Source organism: Cimex lectularius, unplaced genomic scaffold (genome assembly GCF_000648675.2).
Source record: "Cimex lectularius strain Harlan isolate CLEC.00 unplaced genomic scaffold, Clec_2.1 scaffold54, whole genome shotgun sequence".
In the NCBI taxonomy this organism is placed as follows: domain Eukaryota; kingdom Metazoa; phylum Arthropoda; class Insecta; order Hemiptera; family Cimicidae; genus Cimex; species Cimex lectularius.
The window spans coordinates 1,465,686-1,484,167 of NW_019392704.1; the positions used below are offsets into that span (position 1 = coordinate 1,465,686).

An 18,482-nucleotide genomic window follows, 5' to 3' on the forward strand; every position below is an offset into this window, starting at 1 on the left:
ACTTTCAGGAGTATGGAAATTAAGAAGAGTCGATTCCATTACAAATCTTTTAGGTCACAGTGGAAGAAAGAGAAATTTACAGAGCCAAATGAGAAAGACAAATTTACAATTAAGAATGTCGATAACAGACATCTTTTGAAGCGTTCGTTGTATCCCACTGAAAACATCATGTCTCAAATCAATATAAGATGTATTAAATTTAAGTATTTTATAGCAACGGATTTGTTTAAAAAGAAGTACAAGCAGTCACTGTACAAACATTGAGTTTATAAGAGTAGTGTACTATTTGAAGAGCTATTTTTTTGTTTTATTAAAAGACCCCTTTATCTCGTTTGGTTCGTACTGGGGTATACAATACTGATTTACATTTGGGAATATAACCACAAAAATGAACAAAAGTGGTAGGCAACATGCAGAACGTACAACACAATCCTTGTGACCATCAGGAGACGATCTAGCTTCTTAGGATTTTCAGCAGAACGAGGTTTACTGTGTACTGCACTTTACTGCTACAGTCCAACGGTTAGAGAATTGACACGGCGATTTATCATTGAGGTTCCTGGGTCGAATCTCAGCTGCCCTGTGTTGGAAATCCAATGTCCTTCCAAATGGACTTTTAGTGGACACTTGAGCTATTGTGACTTCGATCCACTCGGAGACCAACTCCTCATTGAAAAAAATGGCAAAAAGAGAAAAAATTCGTAGGTTGAGATGAGGAGTTGTTGTCCGGGTGGATCGGAGTCACAATAGCTCAGTTGGTTAGAGCAGCGTCGTATTTAGCCGAACGTCTTGGGTTCGAATCCCGCTCGTGAAAATAACTTTTTCATCTCAACAAAGACCTTACATAAAAATAACAAGGAATATAGGTTATGTAGTATTAATATTAATTTAGTATAAAAACAAGCAATCAACACTATAAACGAAGGAAGTCCCCTATTTCCTTTTTTTTAATGCATACAAATTCATCAAATTTCATTCATGTGTTTGACACATCGATCAATTTCGCGGGATCCACAGAACACTTATAGAATGGGCCTCCAACTTTGTATGCCATACCCTGAGTTGGATTAGAACGATCTATTTTTCCAGACAAACTTGCTCTTTATACACCATAAACGTCTCTGCTAATTTGGTCTAACGACACTACCATCTTTTTTTTGCGATATTTTTTATTGCGCTTTTAACATCAGTGGGTCTGATCACGGAGGTCAGGTCAGGAGGTTGGCACGTCCCGACTTTCGCCGCCTCGGCCGGAAGTCTATCGGGTTCACCCTAATTTAATTTGAATGTAATAAAAAAAACGTATATCTCTCATTAAAATCAATTATTTTTACTTGACTTGTTTGTTAATTATTGTTTAGTTTGTTAATTATAATCATTTGAAATTATATTCAAATTTATAACGTTTTAATTTTTTAAAATTTTCATTAACTGATGTTCTATCATAAAATAATGTAAAAAAGTCAGAGTTTATCCTTATCTGTCAGCCATCTACTCTTCCCGACGTTGGTACCACTTCTTTGGATCCAATCCTTGCCATTTCGACTTGTGCATTATTTGTATTATCGTAGTTTCTTTTTTTGATGACTGCAGGACATCAATCTATAAATCCCATGAGTAAATCTCACAAATAACATAATTTTCATTATCGTTTTAAATTTCTGGAAATAATCATAATGAAACGGAAACACTAATATATAATAATATTGTAATACATTACACATCGTAAATATACACCTATGTGTGAAAAAAAAAAGAAATACTAGTTTACTTCTATATTGACTCGTTTATTTCAAAAGTATTAATTAAAAATTCTGCCACTGTTTACATATTTAAGATTCATACGTTAATTTAGGTATCATTGTGTTTTTTTTTAATGTTAAGTGATAAATGATCCTGGTGACAAACGACCTCATTTGGGCTCCCCCTATTTCGGTTCAAGAGAGCGAAAAAGCGAGGGACCGAGCACGGGCACGGTGGAGAAATAATTTATTACACGTAAAATGAGGTTGAAACTGGATCTGAGCAAGCCCTTATGTATTTGGGGAGTAAGATTAGGGGTGGTACTTAGGGAGCATGTGCAAGGAGGAGGAAGGCACTGGTTGGCTGATTGTTGTTATAGAAACCCCCATCTCGTCGTATCCATGCCTACCTTCCAGGGGCGTCCTGTGTCAATAAGGCCACCTCCGACCTGTCTTTTACAAACACACAAAGCCCGTACTTACTATAGCAAGATATGAAACACGAAGTCAATTTCAGCTCTTCCACGTGTCAAACAATATCTAGTGTATTGATTTGAACGAGATGAATCGCTTTAAAATCTTTTCTTTCCAACATGAAAACATTACTTTAAAATTTGAACGGGGCAGTTATATTTCTATAAAATAATATGTATTAAATCAGAGAATTTATTCTGCCAATCTTGCTCCGTGATGCTAAAAATGTAATAAAAAATATGATTAACAAGAAATGACAGTGTTGGTGGCCCGGGTCGATAGAGAATGTCCTCTTTATCACGGTTGATGAGATCAAAAGGATTAAAAATAGACCAAACGAGGTCGACACACGGACACTTTCTTTTAGCCAAATTCCTCGTCGATGTGTGTCCCACTTAATTGAGGGGGTTGAGAATTGTGGCAGCTAGTATTGCTCTATTATTTGTTTTGGGAAAAAAAACAGGGCGGTTTTATTGTATTCAAGACTGACTATCTCGTTTAATGTTTCCTTTTGTGTATATTGAGATTGAATGTATTTATTAGCGTTTAAGAAGGCCGAAGGCGGAATATTAAGTCCTTCAATTATATTAGTTGTATGTGTAAAGGGTGATGGGGGAATATGGAGTTATCAGCGTACTTGAGTGAATGATAGTATGGGGGCTGAAATGATCTAGATGTTGAAGAGATCGAAGTCTGACACCAGACTATCAAAACCTATAGTCTTTAGGCGATTCTCACGGTTTGCCACGAATGGTCATAACCCAAATTTTGTATGTATGTATACATGCATGTTCAGAATTGCGATTGTATTTAATTAATTTATTAGTAGTTAATAATCTGATCAGATCTGTGCGATGATGTACTTGTAGTGCGGCCGTTTCTGATCCTTATGGTTCTCCCATCGTTTGCTCTTTGCCCATCTTCAGTGGTAAGTTTGCTAAACATGTTGGGACGATCTGTGTAGCCCTGACAAACCTCTGGTAGTATGTACCTAAGATAATGGTTGTCTCCGAAGGAGAATAATAAATAATAAAATAAAAAATATTATATACCTAAGACGATATCAATTTGTGTTTTACTTAAACGTTTATTTAAAACTTTTTTCTGGGAAGGTTAGACTAGGTTTTTTTATCGATTATTTCGGAGTACGTTATATCTATATTTCTACAAATAAACAATATTCTTGGGTTATAATAATAATCATTGTTTTCGTGTAATTGTTTTGTAACAATCGTTAACTATAATTTGATTTACCTGTCCTTACTCTCTAACTCTACTGTCCTTAGGTCTCCCTTCCCTCGCTGGGTTGGTCAGATGCGTTTCGGCATTTCACCACCTTCCAAGTCTGTCCTCAGGAGGAAATTTCACGAAACGTAAACTGTTTTTACATACATCACTTGTGCCATTTTTTAATTTAATTTAAAAAAATGTTTTACTATTCCTTGATTCATATTCCTCCTTAGAAAGAAATAACTCCTTAATTATTTTTTACAGTCTATTGGACCAGACGTTCAAACGAATGGTCGAGAAAATATGTATAGGTATTCAATTATTCCGAATCGCTTTGCTGAAATCCATGTGAATAATTCAGTCCTTATAATTTTCCGGCACTCGTGTGAAACCCTTCTTTTTATTATTTTCGTTCTCTCTCACACATTCTCAATAGCAAGGCTATTCCGGAGATTTTAAGATGAAGAGATATTTTCACTTTCGAGCACGCGATGCCGTTGTCAAAAAAGTTTAGGAACACACACGGTCGAATTCCTTATGCCCCTAAGACGGCACCGCACCGGATGAAAAACATGGGTGACAGATAACGTCAGAGCAAGAATCTGGTCCCAACGAGTCGGTCGATCCGACACCTAATCTACGCGAGCATAAGTTCCCCTGTCCCAGATCCTGATTAACAATCAGTTTCCTCCTAAATTTACTCGCACCTACTTTATATTAGTCGTTCACGCCTTATTTTACCATTAGTTATGTCGTGTACATTATGGTTAACGGTGCTTAGTCTTAACACGACCAGTGCGTCTAGTTGTTTTACAATTGTAAATCGTTCTAACTGCCTAAAAATCGTATGTAGCCACATGTGGATTAAAAAGAAACAAAAACAAATCTTTTTATACCTTCTTTTAATTGCATCAAGGTTTGTTAAATAAGGGATAATTTTTCTATCCTAGATTTTTGGGTATGCAGACGAGTCTTCTCGCCCATAATTGTGGGCCACTGTAATTCTTTTCGAGCCCTTCCTAGTTTGCAAGCAAACAAAACTCTGACATGCCAAAACAATGAGAACAGGTAGGTCAAAATGATAGAAAGGATAAATCTGTAGGGTTATCGCCCAGAGACCCATAGGAAGTATAATTTAAAAAAATGCAACAAAATTAAATTACAACTACAAAACAGCTTTAATCGTTTTTATAAACATTTTGATTTTGTTGTCAAAGAAACAGTTATAAAACATTCAAAACACATGACAGAATTAACAGAATTAAATGAATAAATTCTTTTTTCTTTCTCGTGTCTTATCTATATATGTAATTCTTTTTTTATGCTGACGTCAATCTATAATAATTTCAATTACATTTTGGGTGATAATTTAACCGACTCTCTTGCTTCCTTATCTTTTTGCCAGCGATGTAATTTTATTCAACTAAATTTGAACTTGAAAGTTCAACGAGCAATTAGTTTATTGCAATTCGGTCATCAACAGTAATTTTAGTCTGCCTATCCTCGCTGTTGGCCTGTAAGACGTGTTTTGGTATTTCTCTATTTTACATAAACCGGTAATACCAAAAATAATTGGTAACGAACAAATTATAACTCCTTTTAAAAGACTAAAAACAGACCTGGCTTGATGTTACACGATACAAATTTATAAGTTGTGTATTGAAATTTCATGTTTCTTCATCACAGAAGGAAATCTCACGAATTAATTTATTTCTACTTATATTTCCACTCCTTTTCCTTCACTCCTGTAGTAGTCAATAAGCTATGTAAATCAGTGTGTCTGAAAACTTTATGATTAATAATATTTTGTTCTCCATATTTGTTTTTAAGTTCACGTTTTTAAAATACTGATTTATGCTTGTACTAAAAATAATCAAATTACTTGCAGAGGGAAATGAAGGTTTATTTGCGTTCTGCTTTGGATTGTGCTGTCAGGTTAGAAAAACAAAATCTAGTCACATACTTACCACTGAGTATGGCAAAATGCCGAAACGTATGTGGCAGACCAAAAACAGCAAAGATAGGCAGGTCATGATGATCGGAAACGTCTAAACTGTTGGTTCTCACAATTTCAACTGATGTATCTCGTCGAGAATTAGCCCGTTTGACAGGGACGTTTTACGACCAACAATTTTATTGTTGCTTGTTTTATTATATATCACCCCTCCCGTATTGATCGAAAAGTGAAATATGGTTGCCCTCTGAATCGCAGAACACGAACACGATGTTCTTCGAATTCCATCTGTCGATAAATCATACGTGAGAAAAAGTAGACTTTTTATATTATGGATGGGTAATAACATCAAGGTATTTAAATAATATAAACAGCCATAAACCACAACTATATATTGTTTAAGGTCTAATTCGTGTGTTAATTAACTAAGTAAGTTTATTTTTGTTTTCCTTACAAAATTAGAAATCTTCTTTTAAAACTTTAGAAACTGTTTGTCGTAATAAGATGATAAGAATATCAGCTTCATATTTAAAAACAGGAATTAGCACAATTAAAATAGTAAAACCGTAATTTATTTAGTACCATTATTAAAATTTACCGAGGTAAGGTAATTTTTTTGGTGTTCTGTAAAATGGTTTCAGATCATTCCGCTAAGCTGGGCTGGAAGATACAGATTTTTTAAAACTGATTGCAAAGACATCGTCGAATGAATAATACGAACGAATAGGGATAAATAAACAGATGACAAATCTCGTTGATAATTTTTTAAATATATTTTTTATTGATACTTTTAAATTCAATTATTTATCGTGTATTGGGAAAATTGTCCTAAAAATTAAATATTATGTATTTAAGAATGACCTTTGAGTACAGAGGGAAAACTTTTATTAATGTTCTCGTTATTTAAATGTTAAATACAAAAAGAGAGATAGGTTTTATTTTCATACGAGGATAGTAAAACTTCAGTGGTGGTAAATTACTAGACACAAGTGTTTTTTTTTTCAACGGGCGTTTCAATTTTTTAAATCAATATAGGAATACTTTGTGAAAATCACAAGTAATTAAAAACTCCATAAAAGTAATTGAAAAAGTACCTAGGGTTGATTGAAAGTAATTCCAAAAAACAACATTTTCATAGTGTGTATTTCTATAAAACAATCTACATATTGTAAAAAGCAAATATTGCCTTTAGAAAATAGTCATACATCTTTTTAGTTAATGTTTAAAATCAGTAATCGCGATAGTATTCTTGGGGGATCTACAATATTTTATAAATATAATTAGTGTAGGAAAAAGAAAACAGTTGGACTATTAAAATCAATACATCAATAGGGCAAGCATGTCCGTAGATGAACATAATATGGTAACTTTTGTATTTACTTTTAAATTTCTATTTACAAATGATTGGTTATGTACATTTTTGAAAATTTCAATTAGATTTTTTTTATAATGCTATCAACAATATTATATACAATATAAGAAATGTTTTAAATACAGCCTTTGATCAAGGTTTGAGCTTAAAAGGCAAATAAAATATTATCAATTAAATCAGGAAATTAGTAAGCAGGTAAATTGCACTTTGAACACAAACAATATCACTACACGATGTCAATTGACAAAAGAAGTGTGTAAAAATTCATCGTTTACAAGAAGAATATTGCTTGGATTCATTTTTCTTAATGGCCTCCTTAACTTATAGTACGCCTAAAATCACAATGCGCACGTAAAAATAATCATAATAAAATTAAGCTGATATCTCTTAATTGGATTAGACATTTATCCGAATAAGGTCGAGAAAAAAGAGGATGAAAGTGACGTTAAACTTTATGGGTCTGATTGAGTCCGAGGATCTCGGGATGCCTACACCTGGAATCTTTACGAGCAGCGATAAATTCTTCGACATTGGCTGATTCCAAGATGTTATCATTGACGGACGTTTTCGTACAGAGAATTTGACAACTGCACGAAGTCATCTGTTGAAATAATTTGGCAAATTGTGGGAAAACAAAATTTATGAACTTGAGAGAGAAAAATGACCTTTCAACGTACCTATCTTATTTGATGTAGAATGCATACTGTTAAATTGATTCTAAAAAAAACTGAATGTGACATTTAATCAAACTATCGCGTTGAACCTATTAAAAATAAATTTGATTAAAATTAAATAAACATTTGATGGTAACAAACTAGCAAAATTATTTTGCGCATTTGTTTTTTATCCGGTGTATAATGTTTTTGTACTCTAAAAATAATATTTACGTTCTATTCTAAATTAAAAATCTGTTCATTATATAAAAATTTCATAGTAAGTTTACTTTTATATAATGCATTATTTATTATTACATTATTACAACTCGACGTGAATTTAAAGTTTTTTAACGTGCTTGTAACGTAAATAGTGCATTTAATAGTCTGACCAATGACAAAAATAAATGTGTCGATCTGCTAGTAACATGAGAGACTAGATACGGGCTGAGAAAAGTTAGTGTTGAGCAGAATTAGCTCACCATCCGATCTCACCCGTTTCATCCCTCCATTACATTTCAAAGACTACCGGTACTTATTTCTTAATTGTCATCTCGATTTCGATAGAACTTGATGTTTTTATCGTCTTTCATCTTCTTTTTCATCTTCCATTCACAGATTTTATCTTTGTACTTTTATCTTTGAAATCCATTCGGTTCATTCGAAATATCAGCTTAAAAATCAAATCGTAATTAAATTCATACATTTAACTGGTGGAACATTTTGAGACTCTATAACATCAATAACATTGAAAAAATTAATACTTAAACATCTAATCTTATGCACGCGAGAAGTGCACTAATTTGGCCCTAGCTCAGACGAATGTCTCTTTGGTTGTTGAAGTTAGGAATCTAAGCGAAGGATCTCTCGGCCGAATACATTTTCACTAGCAGACTCGCCGTGTGTGAGACCGAGCGGAAGTTTTTCAGACTTAAAATGAAAGGTATTACCACAGCCTATTTCGCTTTTTGAGCTCGTTTAAAAAGCCTTGACTAGTGAGCTTGATGTAACAACTGCTCGTAGTTCTGGTACGCCTGGTGGTATGGCATCATGCCGACATCACTCTTGAGGCCGTCCGTCCTCTTGAGACTCTGGTAGGAAAATTGCTTCAAATCCGGCATGTCGAGGCTGGACGACGAGCTCAAGAGACTGCTTACATCACTCGACATCAGCATGTCGCTGTAACATATAATACAAGGTTTATTAATCCAGATGTTTAATTTAATTTAACATTTTGAACGCTGATTTAATAATAAATACAGAGTAGTATGGTTGAGATGTACACTTAATATCACAATTGATTTTTCATGTATGTATAATGTATATAACGATAAAAATACATATAGTTTGCAATAAAAACAAAATATGTCCAGTGTCCTGTTTTTCGTCTTTGAGTGTATAATCCCGGTTGTCTATGTATGGATTTTATTAACAGCACATAATATATATTTAATTTATTTTAATCTCATGTTGCTAACGGTGTTGATACGTGTTTTGAATACTCTTGCAAAATATCTTTGAAATCTGATAAACCTCATAACAACCTCATAACACAGTTTTGTTTTTTCTTATAGATAAACTTTAGAATTGAATTAGCTTAGATTTTTCCCATTAGGGAATTAATAACTTATCTAAGCTATAATTCATTAAGATTTATTTTTTAAACTGGGGATTCTTTGAATAATATTTGTTTAAAAAAGGAAAGGAAAATCATTTTAATCAATTTTTATCGTGTTTTAGTAAAAAAAGTCCAAGCTTAGTCTCAAATTTAAATTCATGTCGAGAAATTTTAGACACTTCACATTCTCCAGATTTTTGTCACAAAATTAAACGAACGTACTTATTGCGGAACTGTTGAAAAGGTAATTTATTATAGAAACCAAGTGCAGTTTAAAATCAATAAGCCAATAAACGGCTTGATAATTTCCCAACAATTTTAATTTAGAAACATACTATTTGAACAGTCGAGTCGTTTCCCAGTCAATTAATTCAAGCTATTTCGTTGTAAATACATAATCCATTAATTAAAACAAGGATTGCTGTTTAGCTTTAATTATGGTCTATGCCATACGAAATTGGAAGTTTTTAATTACTTGCCCATTTCGCCTATTAATCATTTATGAAAAAGTGGTAATTATAAAGGCTAACCTGCTATCACTTCTTAATTGATATCGCATAATAATTAAATTATTTGTAACTACTTTTGTCACTTGAATTACTATCTGAAAACGCTTTGGGACTGAAACGTTAATTTTCATTTGGATTTTTAAGTTGATTTCGATTTTTTAATTAAACTAATTTTTCTATTTCTATTTCTGAAAAGGATCTCGTAATTTATACATACAACGTTAAGCTTTCAAAAAGATAAAAAGGAAAACATTACAGGGAAAATCTTTGATTAATAAGCTTCCGAAGAAACTATAGATTATAACAGTCGTTTTAGGGTGGTTACTGATGTAAGGGTGTAACCTAACCCACCCTTATTTGGAAAGCAATTAAGTGGGTAATTCTATTTGATTCTCCCTGTATAATTTCTCTTTCCCTCTTCCTACATACACGATAACAAAGCTCTCCCCGTTTATCCTTCGACCTAAACTAAATGATCGTGATTGAGGGCTAGGTGATTTTGACCTTTACCATGTCAAAAATTGTTCACAACTTTAATTTCATCAGTTTCAGTTTCATATATTGCTTTATATTTATATCTGTTCAAGGCTATTAACTGTCTACAAGTCTTCGTGTAATTTTATAACGAGTCCCATTAGAGAATCGGGAAAAATCGATCCTATTAGAAAATTTTGAAGGGCCTACTGCTCTGAAAGAGAAGGCAGCTGTAAATTCACCCAGGTACTCTATATGTGTACATATGGCCGGTCTTAGGGACAAGAAAACAACAAACCAAGGAGCCGACAGATGGATTGTCGATTGCCTACTATGTTTCGGTAAACGTAGCCGACAAAGCGAAGATGCTTCATTTAAAACAAATAATGATAAATCAATAACAACTCGGAAATATTTGGCCATTTTGTATTCAGGTTACCACGTAAATTTCAAAATTCTTTCGAAAACACCCCTGCTACTTACATATGTGCTACCAATTTTTGTGTAACTTTATTACTAATTAATGAATCTATGAACGTTGGTGTATACAAGAAAAAATAAAAATACTTAGAAATAACCTGACTTTTGTTCTTTCTGTTTGATTTTCAATGTATCATCAAAAGGATTAACTATTTGGTTTTTCGTTAAACCTCCACGTATTTTATAGTAGTTTGCCCCTGGCGTTTAATGATTACGTGATGTTTATTACAGTGTGATTTCGCGAATCGGTCCTTCAATAATGACCAATTATGAAGTAACAAGTACTATGATTGTACATTCAATATTTAAGAATTCATGGATCAAAATATCAAATGCTTCAATTTGTTATAATAATCTTTTTTAATGGTTAATCCTTGGATTAGGGAGTGTTATCTTCAACCGCAGTAGTAAATGGTTTCCTAGTTAGGGGCTTGTGCAAAGGGTATAAATAAAATGGGAGGGCCAAGGGGCCACAGCTAATGTTGACCGACCCTACTAAAATAACAACCGAGAAATAGGGTTGACTCCGGAGGTGGCCTCCTCAAAACCACCGGTTGTTTACTTAGTTCCGCCAAACTTTAAGCTAGTGTTGTTCTCTCTTTTAACTACCAGTCATTCAATTTCAAAAATTAAAAATCCATTAAGATTAAGAAAGATTGTTTTTCAATCTCACTTTAAAAAAATGTTTCAGCCATAATGAAAAAAAAACTGATTGAAAAATCAGCAACAACCTATCTTCCGTTACTTCAGTTTTGACTTTGGGTTATTTAATTTTTGATTAGTACATGTATTATAACACAGAGTAGAATCAATGGTAGGGCATGTTAGGTCTCAGGAAATCAAGACATCGTGAAATTAAATAATAAAATATACATAAATTTGAAATGAAGTATATAAGTACACTTTTTTTCCATCGATTTCGATAGAATTCAGTTTCGTCAGTAATATGAAAATGTGACAAAGGAATTTTGACTTTTGTATACTAGATTTTTTCAACTTTTTGACTATTCGTATTAATTATGTTTTAAGTGCATATGATAACAGAGTAGAGTAAATGTTAACTAGATCTAGTTCTGTCGCAGAGTCCAAGACGTTTGTACGAAAATCACCAGACACTCCTGGATTTAAATATTATAGTCACTCATTATGATATATATATATATATATATATATATATATATCATCTTAATTGGAGAAAATAACAAAATTACCCTTTTCTGGGTACCAGGTCACACAGAACAGAGAGGCAACGAAGAGGTCGATAAATTGGCCAAGGAAAGTTCAATGAGGATATGGGATACCTATTGGCCCTGAACCGTTTTAGACCGGCTTACCAAACTGCCAAAAACGCGGATCCAATATACAATGGATTAATACTAAGTCCTCAGCTCAATGGGAATGTAGCCTAGGACAAATGCATGCGCAAAACTTATCAAAGGACCAGAAACTAACAGAAGGACTACTAAAATCTAGGACTAGAATAATAGTTGATCTGCTAACTGGACACTGCAAACTCCGGAGGCATATTTATAGACTCGGAGTGGTAGAATCAAGCCTGTGAAGACATTGCCAAGAAGAAGAAGTAACAGCGGATCTCGCCTTCTGTTGGTGCGAAGTCCTATGTAGATTCCTAATTCTGGGAGAGGAAAAGCCAGGGCTTGAAGGATACATACGGGAGCTATTGAAAAAGCTGTGGGGTCTGGTAAAAAGAAGGAGCTCTAGATTTAAAAAAAAAATGGAGCTGCACAATAGACCATTACTGGCCGCGGTCCACTGGCCGTAAAGAGGCCGGCTCCTTTATAATCTAATCTAATCTAAGATATTATCTTGGTATAAATTACATGGATATATGTTTAATAAATATTTAATATTAATTAAAACTATTTTAAAACAAATAGTAAATACCCTTAGTTTTAATAAATTGACTTTGATATTAGGCAGTTTTGTGGAAGAAATGTTGCCTTTTATCTACGAGGTATGTTGTTAGAAAGCTCTGATGTTGTTAGATTATTTGGCGAAACGACTGCCGTGGCAGTACGGTAGTTGGTTTGCAGACCACCCAACTAAAGTTCAAGCTGTGTCCAGTTTCCCGGTATTATCGAATCGATTTAGTGTCCATTACCTAGTATTGCATTGTCATTCAGTTTAGTTATTTCTGTATTTCTGATGCTAGAGAGAGAGACAGGAATGTAGGTAGGTATTTGAGCATTATTTTATCTTTTCAGGAGGATCTCCTCAATATTAGGCACGTTCCTAGTTGTGTCCATGAGTCGTTAATGACAGATGGCCTTCTTAACTTTTCAACTGTTGACTTTTCTTTTCTCAAGAGGGTTGCATAATCAGCATAATTCCTTATTTAAAAAAATATTCCCTGGGAATTTGTAAATTCACCCGTTTTAGACAATCTCACCTCGTAACAATATGGCATCAAGGGAGCGTTTTCTAGGAAAAGGCTTAACGAATTGTGAATACGCGTTTGATGTGCGTCCATAAACGAGCTGATGACAGCGTTTGTAGGTGAGCGACTACAACTAGAAAAGGTCAACGGCAAGACGATTTCCCGTCGTTGTCTAACAATAGTTGTTTCGATTGGAAGAGGGTGGTACAGAGTTGAATTCTCATTGCGGAGGAGGTGGACGAACTTATGGAACCTGGGTAAACAAGGTCTCATGTGCACAACGACGTCAGCGGTTCTCGCCGCCCTTTCCCACGTCTCAGCTTAACGACGCGCCATCCCTGTCTTTGTCCTTCCAGGGGTCAAAGGGCTTTGATCGTTTGTCTAACAGTAAAATGTTATTTTAATAAAAAGTAGAAATGTAAAAAACAAAATCTTTTTTTCTTCTTGTAATCCGTCAGCCGATATAACTAATGAGGACTGATCATATCAAATCAGTATCATTTATGAGCCAATTCATATATTTATATTATCAATAACTATGGGCTAATGAATTTTATAATAGCATCGGAATTGCGAATTGTGTAAATTTGGAAGCTTTCGTGCGATAAAACACGGCTCCTAACTAAATAAGAACAAACATTTCTTCATAATTTTTGTAACATAATACATCACGGTGATAAATTGCTTAAATACGATTCAATTAACCTTTTATATATAATATGTTAATATTATCACATATATGTTATATAGCAGTCTACAACACAACGCTTTACTTTGTAAACGCACGTAAAAACTCTGTAAAAAGTTAAAGAAGGGTTTTTTTTATCTTTTTTCTACTTTTTTGTCTATTTTAAAATACGTACATACAATATCAAGGAACCGTTTATTAAAGTCAAAGAATGCACATATCGAATTGTAGTGATAGATAAGAAAATACATAAAAAGAAAGTATTTAATGCCTAATAGTTTAGTTAAGAAAACTGTAAATTATGTTTACACCGTTTTTATATAACCTTACTAGTTATCAGCCCGCTGAATGCTATATATCTTTTTTGTCTTATTATCTTATAGTATGTTATACAGTTATAACAATCGTTTGCTTCCTCCCACCCTCTGTCTCAATCTTTCTCCCTCTTTCGCTCTCACTCTCTCTCTCTCCCTCCGTTATACGTTATGTTGCTATCTCCACTCCTTCCTACATGCTCCATTTCTATCTTTTTTTCTCATCTCTTTCTTTTAGTAATCTACACGCTCGTTATTCCTCTCGTCTTCCATTCTTTCTCTTATCAAGTCGTTGTTGTCGTTTGTATCCACAATAACAATAACTCATTACACCTTTGCTATAATCTTAATGACGCCGAGAATTAATTTTCACAGATGTATTTAAAGATTTAAATAGGAAATAAAATCGTCTTATCACACAATCGACACGTAATTTTGCAGACTTGTCTGATTTGCATCATACTTATATTCATAAATATTCTTCTTAGAATACAGCCTCTTTTCTTTGGTGTGGAATCTTTTCACAATGTTAAACAATGGAGGTTTTTAAATTTATTCGATAAACAGCATGTAGATAAAAAATATTTATGGACACTTATATCTTACATAACTTATAACTCTGGTTTTATGTTTTTTCAAATTGGCACAATCTTTTCATCGTTTGTGAGAAAAATTTGTCTCACTTGATTTTTCCCTTTGACTTTATTAATGCATTTGGCGACGTGGAAAACCACAATAGATCAATCGATTTGACTGGATTTTCGCACGAAAATAATACAATGCAACATCCGGAAAGAAAGCATATGGCTGAGAAATTGTCCATAAGTTCATGTAGATGTATTTTTACGATGGCCATTAGGAACGACAATCAGATCTTGGTTATCATTACGGCCGGTTTTACAATCTGGCAAAGAATATTTTATTACCTGTTTAAAATTCGCTGCTCATCCTTTTCCCACTAGGGCTCGTTACTTCCTCCCCCTCCGTATGTTTTGAAAACAACGTTGTATTTTTTTCTTAACATAAGGGGTCATCATTTGAATGCAAATTGTCAAAATATTGTGCCATTGTTATATTCATAAATATTGATTAAGTCGTATGGTTATTATTGTATTTACTCTTGCTAGACTTTGAAGATAGTAAAATGTGATGAAATCGTTTTATTAGTATGGTACCACGTACTTCATCATTATTGAAATTTCCACATTGAACTTTTTTCAGTATATATATTTCTACACTATTTATTGAAAAACAAGGCTTCCAATAATTCGGTAGTTACCGATCATTTTTGAAGATGTGCTGAAACGCGTTTGACAGACCAACCCATCGAGGATAGGACGAGTTTATGAAGGTGATGATTACTAACGACCAAATTACAGGTTCATCACCCCGCAGACAAATGTAAATGTATAATTAATAAATACATAATGACTTTTCATATAATATCTAGCGGGTTTCTGGCATGCCCGCTTATCCGATAATGAGAAATAATAGCGACGTCATAATTAATTTTTTTAAATTTGATCGTTACCGATGGTTTCGGTCTTCCAATGACCTTTTAGTCGCGAGAGAGAGAGAGAGAGAGAGAGAGAGAGAGAGAGAGAGAGAGAGAGAGAGAGAGAGAGAGAGAGAGNGAGTGAGTGAGTGAGTGAGTGAGTGAGTGAGTGAGTGAGTGAGAGAGAGAGAGAGAAAGGGAGAGAGTGAGAAAAAGAAAGAAAAAAAAGAGAGAGAGAGAGTGAGAGAGAGAAGGCAGAGAGGGATCACACTTCATCTTAGATATTTAAATTTTTAAATATAAAATGCCCCAATTTATTTATATATTCATATATATTTTATAACTTTGAAAAAAAAATCGTAATCAGACTCCATCTGTATTTGTACTTGTACACCCAATTTACGCAAATAATATAAAACATGTTAATCTCATGAAAAATCGTTATCAAACTCCATCGTATGTTTCTGAAATGCACACAATTTGTACTATACACGGTGGTCAGCTCGTCGTGTTAAATTTTTTTTTTTCGTTGATCACATAGCTTAAATAGAGTAGAATACCGTAAAGCTCTTTGTGTTATCTCAATTTGATCAAAAGTAACATTTTTTTATTATATAAAACCTGAATTTTCTCCACTCTAAGGTAATTTTTCGCAAAATTTTGACCCAATTTTTAGTGTTAGCAAGAATTTCCTTTTAGATTAGTTCACTTTTGTTTTAAAAATTGCCAGTCTACTTATACACATTTTATCCAGGATTCGACCCGGACCACATTTTTCTAACTTCCAATTACCTAAATAATCGAGGAAAAAATCAAAATAATGGAATAATAATAGAACGTTAGAAAGCTCATAAAATGTTGACTTTTTAGGTGGTTTGACATTTTTAAAATTGTAACGTAAGGGAGCTACGGTTTAAAGAAGTCGATCCAAAGTACCATTTTGAAAATTTCATAATGTATGTGTCGTTATTTTGTAAGTGGACTGGCAATTTTAAAACAAAAGTGAACTAATCTAAAGGAAATTTGATGCTAAATGTAAAAATGGGGTTCAAAGTTGGGAAAAGCTGCGTTAGAGAAGAAAAGATTCGGGTTTTGTAGGTTAAGAAACGTGTTTTTCATAAATAAACACTACAAAACGTAACTTTTGAAAGGATTTAAATATAGCCATGAGGTATTCTACTCCATTTTGGATGTAAGGTCAACGAAAAATTTTTTAACAGACGAGCACCCTGTATAATTAAATTTTTATAAACAATCAAAAAATTGTTATGTTATTACCTTTTAGATTTGTTTTGTTGAAAATGAATTTCGAAATTTAATAAAAATGTGATGACAAATAACTGACAAACGGTTCTGCCGCTGGTTTCCTGCCCAAGCCGGCTTTAAGGGGGAGCGGACGAGGGTGGCTGCTCGTTGAGGGTATACGCTAAATATTAAATCCTGTAAAAGGTTTTGGTTTGATGAGTGAGCGTAGGGGTTGGCGTTTCCTAACTAGGTTTGTTTCGCCTGGTTACGCCCACATGTTGCACATACACAGATCGGCCCGGGTCTATTTGTCAGTCCTGCAAACACGGCCTACCGCCTGTCAACTCTACCGGCACTAATCACTGGCACACTTTTTTTTGTGAATAAAACCCCCGACTAGTCCCTTCGGATGTGTGACCCTTGAAGACCGACTGTCGAAAAACTAATAAGTTGTTCTGGGTTAATTACCCGAGCTGAGGTTCAGACAGAGCCGGTGGAAAGGGGCGCGCTTCCCAGCAACCGCTTCAACAGAAATAACAAATTTTGGAATCGAATTTCAATGTCCTTCAAGTTTGTTTTGGTTTTGACTTTCTGGTTGTCACTTGTCAATATGGTTGGTCCAGCAAATTGCTTCTCTTATTTGGTTAAATTTCATTTGGTTAATATTAAATTTTTAATTTTTCAAGTTTAACATTTAACGCTAGGTATTGAGTATAACTAGAATTTGTATGCCTACTGTTTCTTGTCTCTAATCAGATCTGTAAAATAGCATAAAAACTCATAAAAGCCCTCGAACGACCCCAAAGACTGGCTTAAAAAATAAATTATCGTTAAGATTCTTTATATTTTAATATGGAAATTTTATCAAGATACGAAATAAAGTTTCAGGTGATAAAATGAATGTGGAATAAACATAAGTAAATGTTGGAATCATCCACCACTATAATAGAAAGAAAATTCTACTGGATTTTTATGAATTTTTTATGAAAAGATTCTGCATAAATATTTATCAAAGATTCTGGTTGGCCTTTTTACGTCTTACGCAACAATCTAATAAGGGTATTTTAGGATAAATATTTTTCTTTCTTTTTGAACACTACTTTCAAGAACTTTTCCTTATAAAGCTTTTAATTCCTGCCGAGTTAAAATAAAAACGTCTAATTCTAAAAAAAAAGAAAAGATAAATGGTGGTTCGCTATTTCTTTGAGCCCCATTATTTTTCCTTCTGCTATGGTTTTGTGCGTTAACATTTTCGCTAATGCAGAATATATTTTGTTACGTTTTGATTTATTTATTGTTTTAATTATTTTTGTTTGGACACAGAGAAGACACTCGTTTAATATTGGTTATTTTATTACGGTGCTTGGATTTTTTTTGAGAGTTAAAGATAATTCAGTTAATTGTTTGTAAATGGACGAAAGGTATTACAATTCCGATAAGTTATAAGTTAATCTTAAAGTTTTAAGTAAACAAACAAACAAAAACGCACAGCTGTCCGTTGGTTACTCCAGAACTATGTTGTCGAAAAATCAAGATTAAAACAGTTCGAATTAGGGGGAAAAAAGAAAGAAAAAGCTAGTTTAAATCTCCATTCAACGAGGGAGCACAGAGAGGAATTTACGAACGAAGTTAACTATGTGGTGCCATAAACGAAAAAAGAGAGAAAAGGAGAGGACGGAGAGAAGTCGAGATAGAAATCTGGGGAATTGTTTGGGGGATGGACCGAGGATTTATAAGGATCTTGGATCGGTTCTAACACTGCGAGTGTGAACTCAACATTTACATGTTGAAAAAAGTTAGGATACCGTTAGTCTATGGTTCCTCAGGAGCTTTATA

General features: G+C 33.6%; 1 protein-coding gene across 2 annotated transcripts in view; it reads right to left on the minus strand.

Annotated features, from left to right (window-relative positions):
• Positions 1-6,437: 6,437 nt before the first annotated feature.
• Positions 6,438-18,482, minus strand: part of LOC106665788 (homeobox protein SIX6-like) — a 32,395-nt gene continuing 20,350 nt past the window's right edge. The window contains exon 4 of one of the 2 annotated variants that reach the window (XM_014392495.2): positions 6,438-8,604. In XM_014392495.2, the coding sequence (XP_014247981.1) occupies positions 8,418-8,604 (187 nt within the window). In that variant the 3' untranslated portion in view covers positions 6,438-8,417. The remainder of the gene's footprint in view (positions 8,605-18,482) is intronic. The other variant, XR_002910138.1, reaches the window with a different exon arrangement.